At 36.7% G+C, this 21,480-nt stretch overlaps 2 protein-coding genes across 2 annotated transcripts in view; one reads left to right on the forward strand and one right to left on the reverse strand.

Moving 5' to 3' along the window:
- The window catches only part of LOC126366633 (uncharacterized), a 341,274-nt gene that overhangs the window by 137,070 nt on the left and 182,724 nt on the right, over positions 1-21,480 (reverse strand). The gene's annotated exons all lie outside the window — the stretch shown is intronic.
- On the forward strand, positions 17,613-19,537 carry LOC126366635 (formin-like protein 1). Its single transcript, XM_050009827.1, has 3 exons — positions 17,613-18,283; positions 18,365-18,566; positions 18,839-19,537. Exons 1-3 carry the CDS (start codon positions 18,101-18,103, stop codon positions 19,462-19,464), a joined length of 1,011 nt encoding a protein of 336 aa, XP_049865784.1. The 5' UTR covers positions 17,613-18,100; the 3' UTR covers positions 19,465-19,537.

The raw sequence follows: 21,480 nt of genomic DNA on the forward strand, positions 1-21,480 counted from the left end.
TGGACTTAGCGTTTGTATAGTTAGGGGCGTGTAGAGAAAGTTTGCAACAAAATTCCCGCCACCGCCTTTTTAAAAAGGCGGGAAAACGTTCCCGTTCGAAAAAGAAGAAAACAAAATAAAACCAAATGAAATAAATATGTCAATTCCAAATTTAAAATAATAAAGTCGTGACACAGATTCACGACTTTATTCCGCCTGTTATTAAGTTATATAATCCAATTATAATTAAATAATAAAATAAACATTACGAACCCTAACACATTGCAAGCGATATAATCTCGTCTTGGCATAATTTTACATGAAAATGTTTTTTTTTTTTTTTTTAATTAAGATGGGTTTGCTCTTGACTTCGTTCTTCTACAAGAAGAAGAGATCGACGTTGGAACGAGCTTACCCAGAAAATGCCTATTTACCCGTGATTTAAAGGACCCCAGGTTATAAGAGTCAGAGTGTTTTTGTTGGGATTCCACTTACTACAATCCTGGCGGATCACTTTCGCTTCTTCCACTCTCATCAAACACTTCAAGCATGTTTCATGCCATAGGTCGTTCATAAATCCTAAAAATCACATGATATCATTTAGCTAAATATACCTTTTGTTGAGAGTGCATTGCATACGTATGAAATGATCGAGAACGCAAAAACACCTTCGGACTCGTGGTCACACCAGTATGACAAACAGGATTTTTTTTTCTTGTTTATCACACCGCTAACAATACAGCACCTTTTATCACACCATTGTGAGTGCGGAGAATATCCCATTATGAGCTGATTTTAATATTGAACGAAACTGTTTTTTTTTTAAAAAAACAATAGAAAATACTGAAGTAAATGACAAGTATATTTAAAACTTAGGACGACTAAGGAGGCCGTCGTTAACACCTTTATAACTTTATTATATTCTCTATAGTATATACTTAGCTGGTTTAAAAACCTAGTTCTGTATTACATTTAAAAAATAAAATAAAAATGATTACGGTTGCACAACTTTAGAGGATGCAACACGGCAGCTTAGCTAGCGAAACGATGCGTTCGTCGATTATCGCAGCCGTTCGTGCGAAACGATTGGTACAATCGTTTCGATAAATCATGGGTTACGCGGCACGAGTGTGAAAAATGATAGCCAGTCTATCGCTTGTTAAGAGATCGGGTTAGGTACAGTCACTTCTAAAAAAATAATACATTATAGGTGTGTCGGCGCGATCAATTGGATCGTTTATAACGTGTGTATGAAATTCTTATTACTAAATAAAGACAGATATAAAACTAACGAAACACATTTTAATTTTTTCTATTTAATATAAATCAAGAAAAACGTCTAAATCTGAAATTTTATCACGTATTTCTATGACGTCACAGTGTGATTTTTCATACAAATTCCATAGTAATTTCGTGTTTTGACGTTTAGTAAAAAGTAACTGATTTGACTAGTAGGAAACTAGCCTATTTATCGTTATTTTTTTTTAAGGAACAAGCGCGATTTAAACGCAGTATTATGACGGTCGCTATCGTAACGTCAGAGCTATCAGTTGGCGCCAAAATAAAATGTCAAGTGGAGAGTTGACAGATCGAACTGGTCTTTGAAATAGACTTCTCTGGCCGCTATCCGACTCGCGTCAAACAGAGTACTGCGGGGCGGAAGGCAAGAGGGAAATCACTACCCTATTTTTCCCTAAAGTAGCACGGAGAATGCTACGCTGACAAGAGCGTGGCTCTTAAATCAGTGATGATGAACCAAAACAACATGTTTAAAAAAGAAAACACTCCTACCTGAGCTATTGTGACAGCCCTAATTGAATTGCGCTTGCTCGAAAAGAAAACCTCGTTTGTAGACTTGGAAATAATAAAGATATAATGTGTGGTAAGAGCCACTAAGTCATTCCTGACGTAAATGGAAGGATTGCCTAATTCAACGTGATTCATCATAATAACTCTATGATATATCGCACAATTTTACCGTTATGATGGTTACGACTTTCGTCTCCCATCAGGACGTATATAGGATCGAATTAAATGAACATAATATTTATTTATTACGCTTATTATTTGTTACAGTTGATTCTGCTGTTTGTTGATTGATCGGATTATTGTCGGATAGGATTATAACGTACAATATTTGATTTGATTTGAAAAGTAAATTTGCGAAGAGAGATATTGCATGAATGACCGATTCTCCGAAAGATGACTCGCGGCTTCGGAAGTCACTAACATACGACACGTGTCTTATGTTAAATGACAGTAAAAAATGCGGCCCGATGTAGTTACTCTAAGCTGATTTTCCCGACGACCGGATTACTCTAGCCATAGAGGCAGCCAGTCAGCTCTCGTCACCAAACACTTTAGGACCTCGATACCGACCCCGCCGGCGTGGTCGACGACCTCCCTCAATCAGCGCTTATAGCTATCGACCCACTAGGGTCGATTCATTCTTTCAAATACTTTTTTCCTCTCAGACGACGCCCTGAGCCGAGGTTCGCGCCCAACTGGGCACCCTCAGGCCTGTTGTCTTAAACGTTGTACCGGGTGAGAGTCTTCAGCGCTCCCCATTTGTCCGGCCAAGTTGTTAATGCCACCTGCGGCAAGTCTACAATAAGTCACGTCAAAAAAATCTAAGCTGATTTACTTTGTTAAAACTGCAGGTGTGGTCATTTTTCAAAAATTCACTGATGCGAAGTAACTCTACAAAACAAAACTTAAAAACCTAGGAAGGGCAATAATATATGTTTCAATAAAGCAACACATTTGCCCGCAACACGGTTATCAAAGCAGCGACTCTGCGACACCACAACATCCGAGCGGTAATTAGCAATGCAGATCAGACACACATGCTGGAAAGAAATTCACTCCCGCAGTAATGTCGAGATATCCCCGATTTGAATTGCAAAGTGCCGGCAAAAATAGATGCCTACTTATTAAAATTTTGACTTCTGTTTGAAGATTGGCTTGCTTAGATTTGCATGTGTAATCTTCAAATTAAAATATTATCTGTTTAACCCATTCTCTTTGTCCTGGTTATATAACACACATATAATATATCGTCATGCCTGAATCAGACGCAGTGGTGTATAATGAAAATGAAAATCAAAATTCTCATGTAGGAAAAATTGTTTTAAGTTTACGCGGTTATTATCATAATTAAAACGAATAATAACGGGTTCATTTCATCAGTCATCCCGTGATCATGACACTTGCAATAGTGTCGAAATATCGGGAGTCTCATATACCTATTTTAAACGCGGTAAGAAGCCGTTATTATTATTATTGGAAGCACAGGCAGCACTTTGTGCTGATGCGTGCTTATCACTTCACTTGTGTTCATGATTGTTCATATATTTGTCAAGTCTATTTTTAAAAGAGTTCACTTCACTTCACTTTTTAAAGTTTATGGCTGCATCGTTTAGAAACGAAGAGTTCACTGAGGGAGCACTGATAACAGATTTTGGCAGTTCATTCCACGCGTCCACTATACGGTTGGGCAAAAAGTGATATCGAGGGTTGCTAGTACCTTTAGAGTATATGTGTTTTCATTATAGGAAAATTATTCTGGAACGTGTACCGAAATGATTCCATAATAATAATGATTCACTTAGCAGGGTCCACAGAATACAAGCGTCGTGGCTCGCGCCGCGGCTTATGCTGAGTGAGGCCCTTTTATAAAGGACACCACCACCTTCGTTGACCAGTCCATACACTCAATTATTTTTATTTCTCGTGTATGTTGTTTTTATTATGTGTTTTGTTTGATTGTAAGTTGTGTGTTACTCCGTGTTTTAAATTAAGTATATATTTGTATTGTGTTTGTAACTGTGGTGTCCCTTTATAATAAACGTTTCTTTCTTTCTTTCTTTCTTTCTTTCTTTCTTTCTTTCTTTCTTTCTTTCTTTCTTTAATAGTAACAGTCCTTCTCTTGGAATCGTTTCTATTCACAGCAATGACGGACTTTCCGGGCTATGATCCCCAAAAACAATATAGATGGCGTTGTACAGATTTCTCATTGCTCGGGCACATAATTATTCAAAAATATAATGTAATGGCAGAGACTTATATAAAAAAAATTGTTGCTTGACATTAAGATCAGATATGGTATAGAATTACGTTGCGTACGTTACGTTACGTATCTATATTGCTTCTCTTTATTCTGATCAGAATAATAATGGGTGGATGTGTTGTGCCTGGGTGTAATAACAAGGGTCATTCATCATCATGTCTTTTATCCATGAAATTAGAAGGTTAAACGAAGGCAACTCTGTACAGCGCAATCTATATTTTTTTTTGGGGAACGTAGCCTGTAAAATCCCTCATTACTCAGAAATTTGCGTACCCTCCCACATCCATCACGCTGATCCCCGCTCTGCCCAAGTTCTGCTTATCAGGACTTGTCAATCACTACCGCAAAAAGAGATCTGTCGAGATTTTTTGCCCTGAACACCGCGTTGATTCGTGGACAGACAGGGGATTTGGGTACGCTGACAAATGTATGCGAGGTTTGCTAGAGTTATAGCATTGTTATAATGGTGCTGCTTCCAGCAGATTCTTCCTAATATCATTTTAATTTATATCTGTCTTTCTCTTCTCCATCCAGCTTTTTAGACAAGAAACCGTGTCGCACACACATGTTGTGGTCTGCCTGGTGTGTAGAAGATGGTAAAAAATACAGCGACTTTAAGTTGACCACGTTATTTTATTAATTAATTAGGCACACACAATTATACGTTATTTTACAGTTCGTTGATCGTAGAAGAAGAAGGTAAAAGTATTGCCATTTTTTTCATTAATAAGTAAAAAAATATATTATTTGTTGAATGTTGCCAACAAACCGTTCTTACTTCACAAATATATTGACTACATTTACACTACTAACACGTATGCACGAGCTAATGTTGTAGCTACTATTAAGTAAGATAGAAAATAATCGATCGACTTTATCTCGACTGATACATCACTATGCTGATGAACGTCACAACACTAGCTTACGTTCTTTGACAGATATAATGCTCACGGCTTTTTGGCGGGAGACGGGAACGGGACAGTTGCTTTCTTCATTGAATAATCTAAATAATTAATACGAAGTGGTGTTTTGTGGTTAATAATCGCATTAAGTTAGTCGGAAGACATTCGCGAGTGTTTTTATATCGGAGTATTCAATGAACAAAGTGTATCTGCCTATTTTCGCTTCGTGCCAGGAAGCCGCTTCATAACTCGAAAGTTTATGCGGACTTTTGAGTTAATTCGTTTGGGGTTCGGAGTAGGAGTCTACTCCGAGGGTGGGGGCTTAGGTTTCATCATCATCACCTTTCATCATTTCATCAATCTATCAATCTATGGGCATAGTTCCCTTTGCCTTACCCTTCGGGGAAAACCAAAAAAATTAAAAAAATATAATGCTCACCGCGCATTGAGACTATTTTAATTTAAAATGATATCTTATTGAAATGTAATCAATTATAGTACTAAACTGGTTGCTCTGTTTATTGCTACCTACTGATTGCAAACATCTCAAAAGCATGTCATTAAGAGGATGTCATTAACAGAGGAATATGTTGACCACATTTGGTCAAGTTAATGGGCAAAGCAAAAGCAATTAGTGCCTCGCTTGGAGAAGTAATTCTTGGCAGATATAGAGTTCATGTTAATTGAGTACTCGTACTAAAACTGAAAAATATACATGTCAAAGAAGAATCCTTAATAAGGCGTTATGATAATTGATAAAATTCAATTTAAAATATATTTATTTCGGAATAATTATCCATATTGTGTTAGTAACAATGTGTCTCAGCCTAGTGTTAGTGTATAGTATATAAGAGGATGAATTTGCAAGAAACTTATCAGCAGAATAATTAATTGGAAGAAATATTTTTTGGCAAGGTCTATGTGATAAAGGCATTTTGTAGACAAGCATCTATCTAACACTTAAGGCAAATTGACACTTATCGACGTAGTGTTATCAAATACTACGCTAATTACTTTTAAGTCAATGTTGTTACTCATTTTATTTTTTTAACATTAATTAGTCATTGGCCCCGATTCCTGCAGACACCGCCTAATTTTATTTTAAGTTATATCCGTCGTTTTCATATCCGTCGAAAAGGAAAGGGACGGATGATTCACAACTCTTAATTTTAGGAAGAATGAGTAAATGATTGAATAACCCGGGCGAATGAAAAAGGTATGTCGCTGGTTTGTAATCCGTTTGACGTGCTGTCTACTTAACTGTGTCGGGTTATTGAGTGATGTAAAATTTTAGACGGTTGTTTTAGATTTGTGCTTAAAATTGACGTGTGTTTCATAAATTTTATGCTTGTCGATTACCCGTCCCTTTCCTTTTTGGCGGATAAGAAAATGACAGATATAACTTAAAATAAAATTAGATGGTATTTACAGGAATTAGCACCATTACTTCTCTATTTTCTTCCTAAACAGAAACTTAGACACTATGTAACATTATTTTGTCTTTTGTCACTTATTTTAGTTACAATTTGATTGATATACTTGTTAATATCTATTATGATATATGTATTATATGTAATTATTATGATTAATTAAATTGTTTTTTTATTTACCTAGGATAAAGTGAAGACGTAATGTACCTATTATTAATGGAAGGTATTGTATGAACAGGATCCCTAAAACACGAGCCTCTGTATAGTCATAGCTGTTTTTATTTTTTTACAAAAAATAGGTAAGTATTGCAGTAAAAAAAATAAAAAAATACACATTAATTAATATATATTTTCATACTATAATTAAAACGATCTAAAAAGCTCGGGTATGAGGGTATCCTGATGATGTTTTCCTTCACCGCCGAGCACGTGATAATCATTTATCTCGGCTGGCGTGTCTTAAGAGTATGTAAGTATTGCATAAAAAAAACTTATACTTGAATTAATGTTATGATACTAGAGGTAAGTATAATAAAAAGCTTCGCCTTCTATCGTGTGGGTCATGACGTGGATGACCAACCACATTAACCACTCAAAACACAAAAATTAAAATAACTACTTAGAAAAAGAATATCGGTTAACATGAGTAATCGAATTGCTAAGTGAAACATACGGTGGGTGAGTTTCAATAGTAGAACATTGTGAAATATGGAATAAAATATATTTGAAAAGGTATGTAGTGGGATTGGAAGTTTATTTGTATTGGATTGAAATATTCAATTTATCCGTTTGACATGTAGCTTGGCATTTTTAGAATTTGTTTACGAGCATTCAAAAAATGCCTGAGTAATTCACAAAGGTTGTGTACAAATAAATAAATAAATAAAGGTATTTTATAATATTCTAAATGTACTATTAGAGTGGGTTCAGGATGAGATATAGGAAACGAGATAGACCCCGTGACGATCTTGATGCTTATCGGACAGATTCCTGGCATTTCGCAGATGACCATGGAGGGAATGTGGATATCCTCACGATGTTTTCTTTCACCGCTGAGCACGTGACAATCCTAATATGATCCAAAATGAAGTCGAAAACAAATTCGACAATTATTGGTTTAGGCTTGTGCTGGATTCGAACCTGCGACCCCAAAGTAAGAGGCAAGCGTTCTATTAACTGTGCTACCACAGCTCCCAATTTTAACACTAATTTGAAGTTTTTAATATGGTCGCTGTAAGTTTTTGATAAATGAATAAGAGTTGCTGCAGATTATCAGAGTTGTGATTAATTTAAAAAAATAAACAGTCTACATACATCCCATTACTAGACTCAAGCTTCCTCCCTATCGACTGGTGGGGATATGGAGCTTAGAATCACCACAGTGCTCCATTGTAGGGTGGTAGCTTTTTATTTCAAACAATTTCATAATATCGATCTACTCGCGTACTACGTGTGTGTATGAAATGATTGATGAATGTGAAGGAAGCAAGAGAAGTGTGTCAGGATCGAAGCAAATGGAATTCCATAGTATCTGCGAGTTTAGGCGTGATATTATCTGGGAGCACGGCAGTGCCCCCGCCAAGACGAGCAAAGCGAAGCGCAAGGACAAGGCACAATCTACCTTTTCACGGAAGGTCTCGTTGATTTTTTTAAACCATATATCTCAAGTTTGGATTGTACTAGATAAACCAAATTCTCAGGATATGTTGCCAGCTGAAAACTTATTAAGCATGTAAAGTTTCAAGTGCAAAGCTATTATAATTTAGATTTTATTGATATGAAAATAACCTCGATTTTGACACTCACTGACACACTGACTCACTAACGTAAGCGTAATCACATGAGCTTAAAAAACTATTTCGCTAACTGTCACTATGAACGTAAGTAAGGTAACAAATTGATTGAGCGTTCATTGCCATTCTGTTACATAGTTATTGTAGTAGCGAAGCGGACAAGCCCCATATTTTACGTAACGTGTAGAGTTTGGAAACTTGGGGTTTGTATAGTTAGGGCGTGTAGAGTTATAAGCTTGGCTCTACATGAGATCTGATAACTTTTTGTCATTGCGATCGATATGATTTCGTCTTGGCATCATTTTATATGAATATGTTTTTGTTGGCATGTTTTTGTTCCATAATATTTAAAAGAACTTAGAATAAGGGTAATTCATATTATTTGTATGACCGGATTTAAAATACTAGCCCGCATTGACCTCAAGTTTTTTAGTCCCCAAGCAACCAATGTGGGTATGCCGTTAATCAAAGCAATGAGAAAATTATGTAAACTAAGTAAAGAGTTATGGGCTGACCACCTGTGTCGGACTATTAGTTTGGAACCTTTTATGATCGTCATTATGTTTATTCAGGGGCCCAACCATAACATTATGTACTACACCCGTTTGGGCACAAAAAATAAATTTGGGCGTGGAAAAGAAAATTTGGGCACACGGGAGAAAAATTAACCTAACTTAACATCTCACCTGTATCCCAGAAGGGGTAGGCAGAGGTGTATAGTACACGTCTTCCTCGCCATTAACTGGACACAAATCATGGAAGCCACGTGATATCAATTATCTATCATCATGAATTCAAACTCATAAAGACGAATTTAGTGGTTCTCGAGCTGGGATTCCAACCCCACTACAATGGAAGAAATATTGCGGAAGGTAAAGTACAAGACAAGTAGATAAGTAGTTATTTAGGCGACAAAAAGGCGATAAATATTTACTTAAAGGTTTAGAGATGGTTACTGAGTGTAGGTACGAAAAAAAATTAATTAATATTCCTAGAATTAGTTATGATACAGGCGCATGAAAGCCGGATTTATTAGGATAATGATGCAAAGTTGGAAAGAAAGGTATTTTATAATTTGTATTTGTAAATTAATAAACGTGACGATATGTAAGTACCTATACCGAATGTTATTCGGTAAGGTTACACATTTTTTTTAATAGCGTTTTTAAACTATACACGCTGTGTGTGCCTACATTTACACGTTTACATATTTACGTACATATACCAAGTGGTATTTTTCATCGCAAAGGTATGAAACTGAAAATTTTAAAAAAAAACCTTTAATATTTTCACGACAGGAAATTCCATCTGATATCAATTGAGAATCGTTTTCTGAATCATCCCCCTCAGTATTACGTACGATGTCACTAACATCCTGTATTATTTAGGCTAAAATCAACACAATTCTTTATGAATTAGTTAGTACTCCGATTCTGTGTATTCGTATTTTATTAGCTTAAAAATAATCCGTGGATTCTGTCGTGTGTCGGGAGTTTAAAGATGTATTTAAATCAGTAAATAATAATGAGGACCAATGGCTTAATCGGATAGGAAGGCACGTCCGAAGCACGGATCAGCTTATTTTTGGACATTTGGGACCACAAATTGATTTTAGTGATATGTCTCTACTGGAATTCGAAAACCCGGGAACACCTCAATCACTGGACAACAGAGTGCGGTAAATAAGACTCAAGTCAAAGAATAGAGTCTAGATTTCCATTTTCCTTTAGTCGATATTTTCGCTAAAACCAAACGCAGACCTCATAACTCTGTCGGTAATAGAGACTCATGAAATGGGATTAATACCCTTTCCATTGAGAGCTACTCGGACCCAATATTCAATTGAATAAATCTGCTCCTGTTAGAGTTAGAACTCATATTTTGGGCAAGTCCATCCTCGTATGAGATTTATCGAATCGAATATTCGACCCCAGTAACTCTGAATAGGCGATTGAGACTACCACTTTATAAATAAAAAGGAGGTGTGTAGATTTTCCATTTGTATACAAGAACGCTTAGAACAGAACATTTAGGATACGTCTAGAGAATAATATTTTTGTATGCCCTACTCACCCATATTTTGTTTGATGAGAAATAAATCAAATAAATATTAAAATTTATAAAATAATTGATTGTTAAGGGGGTAATTAAGAACTGTGGAGGCCAGAATACTGTATATAATAGTTATAAAATCTGTTAAGCGCAGGTAATCAATGATCTGTTAAGCGTAGGTAATCAAATAATTATTATTTTGTGATTGGTAGTTGCGTGTACGATGAGGGTGTTATTATATTATTATCAGAAAAAAAACCCTGCGTAATAAATAAATATCAAAAAAGACCTGTGCATATGCGATTAAAAAACAATAAAATGAAAATGAAATGAAATATTTTATTTCGGATATTTATCCATATTTTGTAAGTAACAGAATATTATATCTAAGTTAGTAAAATTTATAATTCTCATTGTAGGTCACATGCATGGTCCAATGAGTGAGGATCGGACTGTGTGTCTGTTAAAACTACCTAACTTTTTAAATAAAAGTTCCTTTGCAGACGTTCAATTTGAGTCGGTCAAGAATGCTTAGAACAATGCATATTTTTAAGATATGTCTCGACAGTCTATTTTGTGTATATTCACGCATTTTTTTGTTTAATAGAAAAAGTCGTTCTTTTCTTAAAACAAATGTTCTATCGTCCAGACAATGTACAGTCTGCGTTAGACGATATTTAAATAAGTGTAAATAAAACAGTAAAGTAGGAGTAAAAACACAATGCCGCGGTGTTTTTCTATTTCTTGTAGAGTTTCATAAATGTATTTTATTATATTATTATACAGGGTGTTACCTACACCCCGTACAGGCAGCCATACAAGTATGTGTGGGTGTTAGTTACACCGTAACGAATAATGTGTGGAATTTTCTGTCGGAAAATTCATGAAACTTTCAGTGTTTTTTTTATTATTTAAATATTATTATTTTTTTGTCTTTTTTAAATCATTGAAATAATTAAAAAAGACTACTATTAAAATAAAATAAATTATTCTTTAGAATTATTTTTTTTTTGCTACGAACAAATCCACTTGATATCAACTCAGAATCATGGTTTAAATCAGTGCAGTGGAGATGCTTCTGGAAGGGAAGTCCTGGACCCAGCAGTGGGACGTATAAAGGTTATTTCTATAATGTTATTGAAAGATAAGAGACAAATGTAGACAGTTCCCGAATTCCCATTTACTTCCAAAATTTTCCTTGCCCATAAATAAACCTGCATTAAAACAAATCCTAATAAAAAGCGTAACAAATCAATGGCGAATTGCAAGAAAATACATATTCCGCACGCATTAGCCGACAAAATTGTTGGCCCCATAAAAATGCGACCGCCATAACGCGGGGGGCGAAATTATTATAAATCTCCATGATATTACCATAGAGCAACTTAGGGAACTTTGCTCTTTCCAGAATTCGCCCTGTAAGTGGGTAGTAACTCATCGGAGACCATACGAGGGGAGGCAATACCCCTACTACTAGTTCACGGTTCGACTTCGCTTCCGTACTAACACTAGTGCTTAAAGTGAGAAAGAGCTTCGGTACACCAAAAGCAGAAAAGAAGCGCAACATTGCTTTTTAAAAAAAAAAAACTTATTAGATACATAGCTAAAATCTTTACTTAGGTATAAGTAAAGAAGTTAATATAACGTATATTAACTTCTTAATATTTGAACATATTTGTAATGTAATACTTAAAAAGGGTACTAGCTCGGCTGATGTCGTATGGACCCACATTTGGGGGCAATACGACGCCGATTTTCACCCGGACCCTTAAAAATAATACAAAAAACTTAAACTTATAATGAAACAATTATCAGAGATAATTTAAGAAAACAATATGTATCACCTATTTGATAATAACGTAATTATTATTAGGTTAGATTAGGTTTTTATTCGGTAGAGAAGGTGAATAATTACGTAATTATCAAATAGGTGATACAAGGATATAATATATATTCTTCAAATGGCAAAACTTCGTACAGGGGCGAAACTACCGCCGTATCTGCCACATCATCTATACGGTACCCGGGGCCCCCCTAACGTTTTCTAAATTAATAGAAACCCGAAATTAATTGAAACTTACCTTTATTATATTTCACAAATGTCAAATGATGTAACTTATACAACTTTGTTTTATATGTTTGAATTTAATTATCCTTTATATAAATGAAAATAATAATTTCTTTTCATTTTATGCATTTTTTTTCTTTTGTAACAAATCTTTATTTCCTAAGGGACCCCAAATTTTTTTTTATACGAGGCCCCACCAACGCTCTCTGGCTTCTCACTTTCCACAAATAGCGGGAACGCTCTGGGGGCTCTGACCCGGTATATAGTTTCGGTCTTATTATTTACAGACTTGAAATTGCCTGACAGTATTAACTTAAAGCTATGACCAAAGTCACCGAGGACGAACTTTCAAGCGGAAAGCTAGTAAATACATAAACTCGAAACCATTCGAGTTCTTTCCGTTCGCTTCAATTGCACGAACTTAAAAGCCACTTAGACCTGCATACTGATAAGTGCCATTAACGCAAACGGTTAGTACGCTACCTCATTGGATGCATTTCGAAATTGTCAATAAAATACACGTTAACGTTCTGTTTATTGCTAAAAATGTTCAATATATCTTTGGAAATAAATCTAAGCGGATTTTATGTTTGTCTGTCATATCTATAAAACTGTTGTGTTTGTTTAAATTTCGATTAGCCTATCCGTGATCTGAGTTCTGTCAAATATAAGGTATGGAATATTTTATCTTATCTGGCCTAAAATATCCCACTGCTGGGCAAAGGCCTCTCTCCAGTGATTCCTCCGTCGTCGCGCCATCTCCGCCTCGGTCTGCCGCGCCTGCGTCTGTCTCTATTCGGAGACCATTCTGTGGTGATCTTAGCCCACAGATCGTTAGGCATCCCACAGACGTGACCTGCCCAATCCCACTTCAACTTGGCGCCTGCGTGGACCACGTCCGCAATTTGAGTCTTAGAACGCAGCACGGTGTTTCTGACACGATCAGTCCGTTTCACACCCAACATGCTGCGAATAGGCGTATGGTGCAAGGTATGGAATAGTTTCAAATAAAATCCTTACAACCCGCATTGGAACACCGTGGCATATATCCTTGCGCGCTTCCTTGCGCGCTCGGCGTCAAGAGCTCCTGGTGCGGCCTCATGCGCGGACGCAGGCTCACCGCCACTCGCCGGTACTTCACGCTCTTGACTTGCTGAACTCCGTCCTCGAAGCGGCGCCACATTGCGATTTGTTTGCGAGTACGATTGAATGTGCGATGCGTGAGAGTAGGACTGTATTTGAACCACGTACGCCTGTTAGTAAAGTTCTGTTATATAATTTGTTTTATTTTTACACACATACATAAACTCACGCCTATTTCCCACCGGGGTAAGCAGAGACTATAGAATTCCATTTGCTTCGATCCTGACACACTTCTCTTGCTTCCTCCACATAAAAACATTGTTTGTTGTTGTTTGTTTGTTGTTTTGTTTGTTTTGTTCATTGTTTTATTTTTATGTGTTTTATATTATGTGGAAACTTGTCTGTGATTGTATGGATTTCTGTCATGTTACAAATGTAATAAATGAATGAATAAATGAATCCTCCAAATCAACGAACCACCATATTATGAAAAAAAATGAACCAAAAATGCAATTAATAATAATAATAAAACACTTTATTGCACACAAATTTACAAAACATTTACAGGATAAACTTATTCTAAGGTGGGCAAAGGCGGCCTTATCGCTAAGAGCGATCTCTTCCAGACAACCAATTAAAATATATAATATAATATATATATTTAGGCAAAAAAAAAAACAAAATTTCTGTGGAAAAAAAATATTGTATGTAGCGTGATTAAAATTGTGTTTTGAACTGTACATGTAAATGACAGACGTGTTGTCAAGCAGGCGCCGTTCGGGGAGTCGCTGTCAACGCTACAATAAGTAAGTAAGTAGTAGTGGATACGACAAACGCGCGTCGCCAACTATTTCGTACGCAGCCCCGAGTGAGGGATGGCCCGTGAACCGCGAAAAGGTAGAGGAGGTGAATAACGTATTCCCTTACTCTTTACAAATGAACACGTTATTTTGCCAGAGGAAAACTTCCTAACTTATTTTCGCGCGATTCCGCGGAAGCGTCTCTCGTAGGCTTTTGTTTTTGACAAACGATGTTTTAGATGGTTTATGCACATAGCTATACTTTACAAGTTGTGATTCCTTTTTTTGACATTAGTGTAGATTTTCCACATATGACAAATTGGGAGCGCTGAAGCTGTCACCCTAAGAGTGTCCAGGTTGGTGTCGTCTGAGAGAATGATATTTGAAAGAATTAATCGTCTTTAAAAGCAAAAGAAAAGTAGCATGGAGAATGCTACAGAGACAAGAGCGTGACTCTTAAATTAGTTAAGTAAATCGACTCTAGTGGGCCGATAGTGTTACGCGCTGAACTCGCAGTTCCTTTAGTAGCACCGCCTTAAACAACTACTTACTGATGTAAGTAAGTAGTCGTTACATGAGCCATGTCCGGGGTCTGACACCAGGGTTGATGAGGTTGGTAATCCACCTCACAACCCACAAGATAGAAGAAGAAGACCGCCTTAGTACTTATTATAATAATTTGTGGTGGTCCATACCAAATAAAATCACAAGTTACCATCGCCTATCATTAGCTAATCTGCGGGATTAGCCAAGTAGCAGACGATTTTTAAAAGCGTTAGTGACAGTGATAAAAATGTATGAGATTGACAAAAGGTGACATAAATTGACAACCACGTCAATCCCATTATTGTCACTGTCACTAAATCGTAAGTAACTTGCGTAAGTCCTCTGGACATAAGCCTCTTTTAAAGCGAGCGAATAAAAATACAAGAACCTATTTAACTTTCTACGAACTCATTAGCACAACGAGGTCCAAGTCCAAATCAATACAAGCTGGAGCAAACTTCTAACAAAAAACAGAAAAAACTCCCCGAATATATCGGCTATCGAATCTAAATAACGTCGCTAACGTAACAACCAGAATTTGCCGAGTTCGCATTCGACCCCTGCTTTATCGAACTCCAGAAACATTCCATATTATTTCCCCAATATTTCCATACAGGACAGATCAAAAGAGGGGACAATATTTTCCTAGCTTTGTCAACGTTTGACTTTCTCTCTGAACAAACATTTTTTATTAATATTTTCCAACCAACTACGCTGGCTTCAAACTATTCGATGTATTCAAACAATGTGCCTGCTAGCTGTTCAGCAAATACCAAACCCTGTGCGAGTCGGATTCGCTTTCCAAGCTTTCTAAAAAAATATTACTAAATTAAACGACACTTCCCGAAAAATCAATTTTTGGAGGTATGTGACCTAAACTGTATTGGGCAGGTTTTCCCTTCGCGGGTTGTAAGGTCAGACAGGCAGTCGCTTCTGTAAAAAACCGGACCTGTCCAATCTTCTGGTTAGGTAAGCGAACGCTGTGAGAAACGGAATATGCTAAGGGAATGATGAATTAATCGACACTTTAAGTCATTATTTTTATTAGGTAACATATCATTACACCCGTGCCGTGTTAACTTATATCATACAAACAAGAGAACAAAAGAAACAAAAGAAGAAACTAAGACTAGTTTCTTCAGAGAGACCTCTGTTTTGTGTTCTTTTCTTCTTTTGTTTGTCCTTTAATAACAAATAATTCTTATTCTTTCAACAGGCTGTTAAATACATTAATAAAGTCTCACTAAATGTTGAAATAGTAGTAGTGTTTGCATATCAAAGGTAAGTTCTAAAGTATAAATATATTGTTAGATGTAATCATACTTATAACGTAGTGTTAGAAGAGGACTAGGCCTAGGAGGGAGTACGCGCCACACGTCCCGACAGCTGTCAATAAAAGAAGCGAGCATGGCGCGCGGCTCACTTTTGTCGCGGCTACGGAACCGAACGGACGTTCACTGTTTTCATATTGCTTTTTACTAAACTTGTGCTTTAAATCCTATTTTCTAGTTCATTTGTAATTCTTTAAATTTATTTAAGTTATAAGTATTTTTGCCTACGTTTGACCGTATTTTTTTAAATAATTATTTTCCAAATCGCTAAAAGTAGAGTTTCTAGGACAAAACAATTTCTTTTAATGAGAAACTTTTAAGGCTACTTTCCTCAAAAACAATATGTATATGGCACTGTACAGATTTTCCTTCGTTTAACCTTCTAATTTCATGTAAGTATCTTAATTTATCTTTGTTTTTTGGTATAAATGATGAGCCTTTTTATTACACCCAGACACAATTACATCTTCCACCCATTATTATTCTGATCAAAATAAAGAGTAGCAATAAAGGTAGCAACATAATTCTATACATAATGATGCTAATTCCTGTAAATACCATCTAATTTTATTTTAAGTTATATCTGTCATTTTCTTATCCGCCGAAAAGGAAAAGGACGGGTAATCGACAAGCATAAAATTTATGGAACACACGTCAATTTTAAGCACAAATCTAAACCAACCGTCTAAAAATTTTACATCCGTCAATAACCCGACACAGTTAAGTAGACAGCACGTCAAACGGATTGCATACCAGCGATGTACCTTTTGATTCGCCCGGGTTATTCATTCATTTACTCATTCTTCCTAAAATTAAGAGCTGTGAATCATCCGTCCCTTTCCTTTTCGACGGATATGAAAATGACGGATATAACTTAAAATAAAATTAGGCGGTGGCTGCAGGAATCGGGGCCATTGTAATCCTAATATTAAACAACAATTATTTTTATCCCTGCTTCTGCCGTTATAGCTGTACAACGCCACCTGTTTTGTTTTTGGTGAACTCAGCCTGGAAAGTCCCCTCATTAGGATATCCTGTTTCAGATAAACAACTCATATACTTTCCTAATGACTTATGATACGAATGGAGATAGATCTCTGAATATATATTACGTTGTAACTATGTGTGTCTAGACACACATACGCTCTCTCTTAAGTCTAGACTTAAGAGCCCATGTTTTTATTGTTTTTTTTTTTATAACAGCTTCTGTGTTTTCGTGATTAGAGCATTAGATTCACGATCTGTAGGTCTAGGTTCGATTCCCGACGGGGACATTGTCGACAACACTTTTGAAACCGTCCTTTCACCTGATTGTCCGAAAAAGTAAGATCGTGCTTCGGAGGGCACGTTAGGTAGTAGCTATTAGCCGTAAAAATACCACCTCCGCCAATCCGCAGTAGAGCAGCGTGGTGGAGTATGCTCAGGAGCATGTATGAAAATCAGTATCATAGTTTAGCTACTGTAAGGAGCGCTGGTAATTGTAATAAAACCCCACACAAACAATTGAATGAACTGTATTACTTAGGATATTAATTAAGGCCCGTATTTATAAACCGATCTCAATACCGCTCTCAAGAGCGATATCAACTGAGTCACTCTCAAGATGTAAACAGCGTCTTAAGTGCGACGTTAATTAATAGACGAATATTGAGCGCGTATCACATGATATCGATCTCAAGTTCAGGATCTCAAGTAAACGTCCTAATTGAGTGAACTATAGACCGAACGAATCAACGTTTCGTTCCTGCTTTAAAAAAATATTTCGGTTTAGGGCTTCAAACATATTAAAAATTGTTCAATTCTTTACTAAAATGTTAAAATTATTATAATTCAAACGTAGGTTATTTAAATTAATTATAAAAACGGTCATTTAACGTTTTAAAAATAATTTGTTATGATTTCAAAACGCAATGCGTAGTGAAAACAAAACGCAACAAACATCATTCTCAAAAAAAAAGACGCGTCCTTCGCAACCACTTGTTTTGTTTTTGTATAGTTTAGACTTTAGTTATCAATAATAAACGTAAAGTAATTACTGTCCATAACGATGTCAACAATTAAGAAGCATATTTTTACTCCCCTCGAGAAGAAAACTTTTTTGGATATATTGAAAAGATACTCCTCGGTGATAGAGAATAAGGATACCGATGGCGCTTCATTACGCGCAAAAAATGAAGCTTGGGATATTGTAACCAGAGAATACAACGCAAGCCCTCATGCTACCAATCAGGTAAACAAAGTTATTTAACCTTTGGTGCGCGATTTCCTCTCGCTTTTTGCTAGTTTTTTATAATTGCATCCTTGATTTTAGGTTACAAATAAACAACTTAGGAGATTGTGGATGAACCTCAAGCAGCGGCAAAGGGAAGCACTGACAAAAGAACGTCAACATCGGCTAGCTACTGGAGGAGGGCCTGCAACCAGTGATGCAGTTGTAGACCCAGATGTGTCTGAGGTGGCCCCTGCTCTAATAGTTGGTATCGATGATGCTGTTGACTCTGATACAATTCCAGGTAAGTAATTTTCTTCTAATATAGCATCACACCTATATCGCCGAAGGGGTAGGCAGAAGTATATAGTAAATACAAAATCACTACTTGCCAGCTATGTTTAAGTCTGAGGGGTGAGCCTATGGCCAATGGTCTAGAGCCAGAGCTGGGATTCAAACCTGGCAGTATGTTGTAAGCCACACATTCTCCAAAAACAGCTATCATCAATTCTATCATTTTTAAATATGTAAATTAGATCTTTTTTATATTTCTCTGTTTAAATTACTTTGTTCCAGTAACCGCTGACCTTGCCGTCCAAGAAGTAAATATGGACTTGCAGCCCGTCTCTTGTCTTCCCTCAACTTCTTCCCAAATACCATCCACCAGTGCATTTTCTTCATCACCATTCCCATGCGCTGTTGTTACACAAGCACCACTTGCCCTTGCCCCAACCCGGACAACATTGACACCACCTCCACCTGGAGTAGGTCCACTACTGTCTCTCACTGCAACCACTCCACCACCAGCTCTCCCTACAACCACTCCGCCACCACCTCTCCCTACATCCACTCCACCACCACCACCTCTTACTGCTTCCACTCCACCACCACCTCTTCCTACATCCACTCCACCACCACGTCTTCCTACCCCACCTCCACGTTTTCCTACTCCACCTCTTATTAACCCATCAAATACAGCTACCCAAACTTTTCAAAGGCATAAAAGTTCTATTCTGGATAAGGAATATAAAGACAGACAGAGACGGGCTAATGAGATTCATGAGTTGGAGGTTTTATTGTTAAGAGAAAGAATAAGAGAAGCAAAGGCGAGAGCAGACCTCGCAGAACTTCAACTGCAGCAGCAGTGTTCGTCAGGTACATCAGTATTATCTACTTGCTCATCATACTATTTTAAAAACTAGTATAGCTTTGTTAAGTCCTGGTATAATTAATAACACTTTTCATCTAATTTGTTTCAGATACTGCAACTGATGCCTGAAGAGCGGATGTGGCATAATATAATAAATGGAATATTGTTAATTTATTAAATAAAAGCATATAAGTCAATATATAAAATATGTTTTATTAAATAATTTCAAATACTATTCAATCACAAAGCACTGCCCATAAAGATTATTGGTAATAATTTTCAACAATTGAATTTCTAATTAAAAATCCAGTGCTAGTGCTTGGTATTAAACTATCTGTTTCTTCTTGTTCATCATTCTGATTCTCATCAAAAACCATGACATCATTTAAAATTAATGACAAGTTGTGTAATACCGCACATGATACAATTATATGAGAAACAGTTGACAGTTTGTTACCTAGGCCTCTAGATAAACAGGGAAACCTCCGCTTCCAAATGCCGAATGTTCTTTCCACAACATTTCTGGTTTTTATTTGAGCTCTATTGTACCGTACTGAGGGAGCATCTTCGGGGGCAGGTCTTATAGGTGTGAGAACAAAAGGTAGTGTAGGATACCCATTGTCTCCGACAAGTCTTCCATTTAAAATACCCTGCGTGTATTTTATGTAAACTGATGACATTTGAAATATCCTAGAATCGTGCATGCTGCCTGCCCATCTGGCTACTATGTCTAATATTTCCCTGCGGGGCCCTGCAACAACCTGGACATTAATAGAAAAATCTGATTTCCTATTTCTAAAGACTTCATGGTGCTGGCACCCTGGTGTTGATACAATTTTAACATGGGTACAGTCAATAGCTCCATCGATCCCGGGAAGTCCAGGCCACTGTCCATGTCTACCCATCTCTTTAAACAATTCTCTGTTTCTGTTAGCCTCTGCTCCTCGGGGAAACTTTATGTAGTGTGTATGCAATTGAGCTAGCAACTTTGAAACCTTCGTAATAATATTTGAGGCGGTAGGCTGTGATATGTGCAGTAAGTCTCCACAGACTATCTGAAAAGGCAAGGTTTGTGTAAGTCATTTATGTAAAATTAAATTACTTCCTATTACTAACTTATTCCTGTCCTGGACACAGGCTTTCTTTCATTTACTCGTTCAGAAGGATATGGTGCATTGCTCTACTGTATCCAGACCTCAAGATGTTCAGATACATAGTAATTTCGGTGTTCATTGTGCTGTCACTTACACTTTTTAAAGACAAAAGTAGAATAATTAGTATTGAATAAATTCTAGCTTACCTGAAATGACGCTGTAGCATAAAATCTCAGAGTTAATAAAACTGCTATTTCCGGAGCAATCGGTAGACCTCTGTTGTCCTGTTTTTCTAAGTCACTTCTCAGTAACGATGTTATAAACAATACAGATTCTTGGCAGAATCTGTATCTTTTCTGGAACCGATCCGCTCGCATTTCAAAGGGATTTTCGGCGTCCCTGATATAAACTTTTGGCAAACGATACGCATCTTGCCATAACAAATCGTCGTAATGATCTAAATCGTCGTAATAATTGATTTCTTGTAAAATATTTTCTAATTCCATTATCGCGAGATCACAAAACCCGCACTCAAGTCACGGTTTGACGGCACTCAGCAAACACGATCTTAAGTAACATCTTGAGAGCACTCTTGAGAGCCGAGTTTCGTTTATTAATACGGCGTCACTCAGTTGATATCGTAACCCTAAACGCGCACTTAAGTTCCGTTTATTAATAAGGACGTCATCTTAAGAGCTCACTCAAGATAGATCTCAGAGATAAGAGCGGTTTATAAATACGGGCCTTAATTACAAGATCCAAACATTGAGACGCGTTGGCTTGCTCGCGCTAGAGATGTGACTGACCATAAATGGTAGACTATTAGGTATGTCCCATACAGCTACAGCTAGGCTACAATATTTGTTAAGCTGAAGCTGTTGCGACATTAACTACAATAAGTATTAAGTCGTCTAACAACATAACATAAGCTCACGGCTAAATTCCAATTGGGGAAGTCAGAGCAAGATGAACTA

Source organism: Pectinophora gossypiella, chromosome 5 (genome assembly GCF_024362695.1).
Source record: "Pectinophora gossypiella chromosome 5, ilPecGoss1.1, whole genome shotgun sequence".
Taxonomy (NCBI): Eukaryota; Metazoa; Arthropoda; class Insecta; order Lepidoptera; family Gelechiidae; genus Pectinophora; species Pectinophora gossypiella.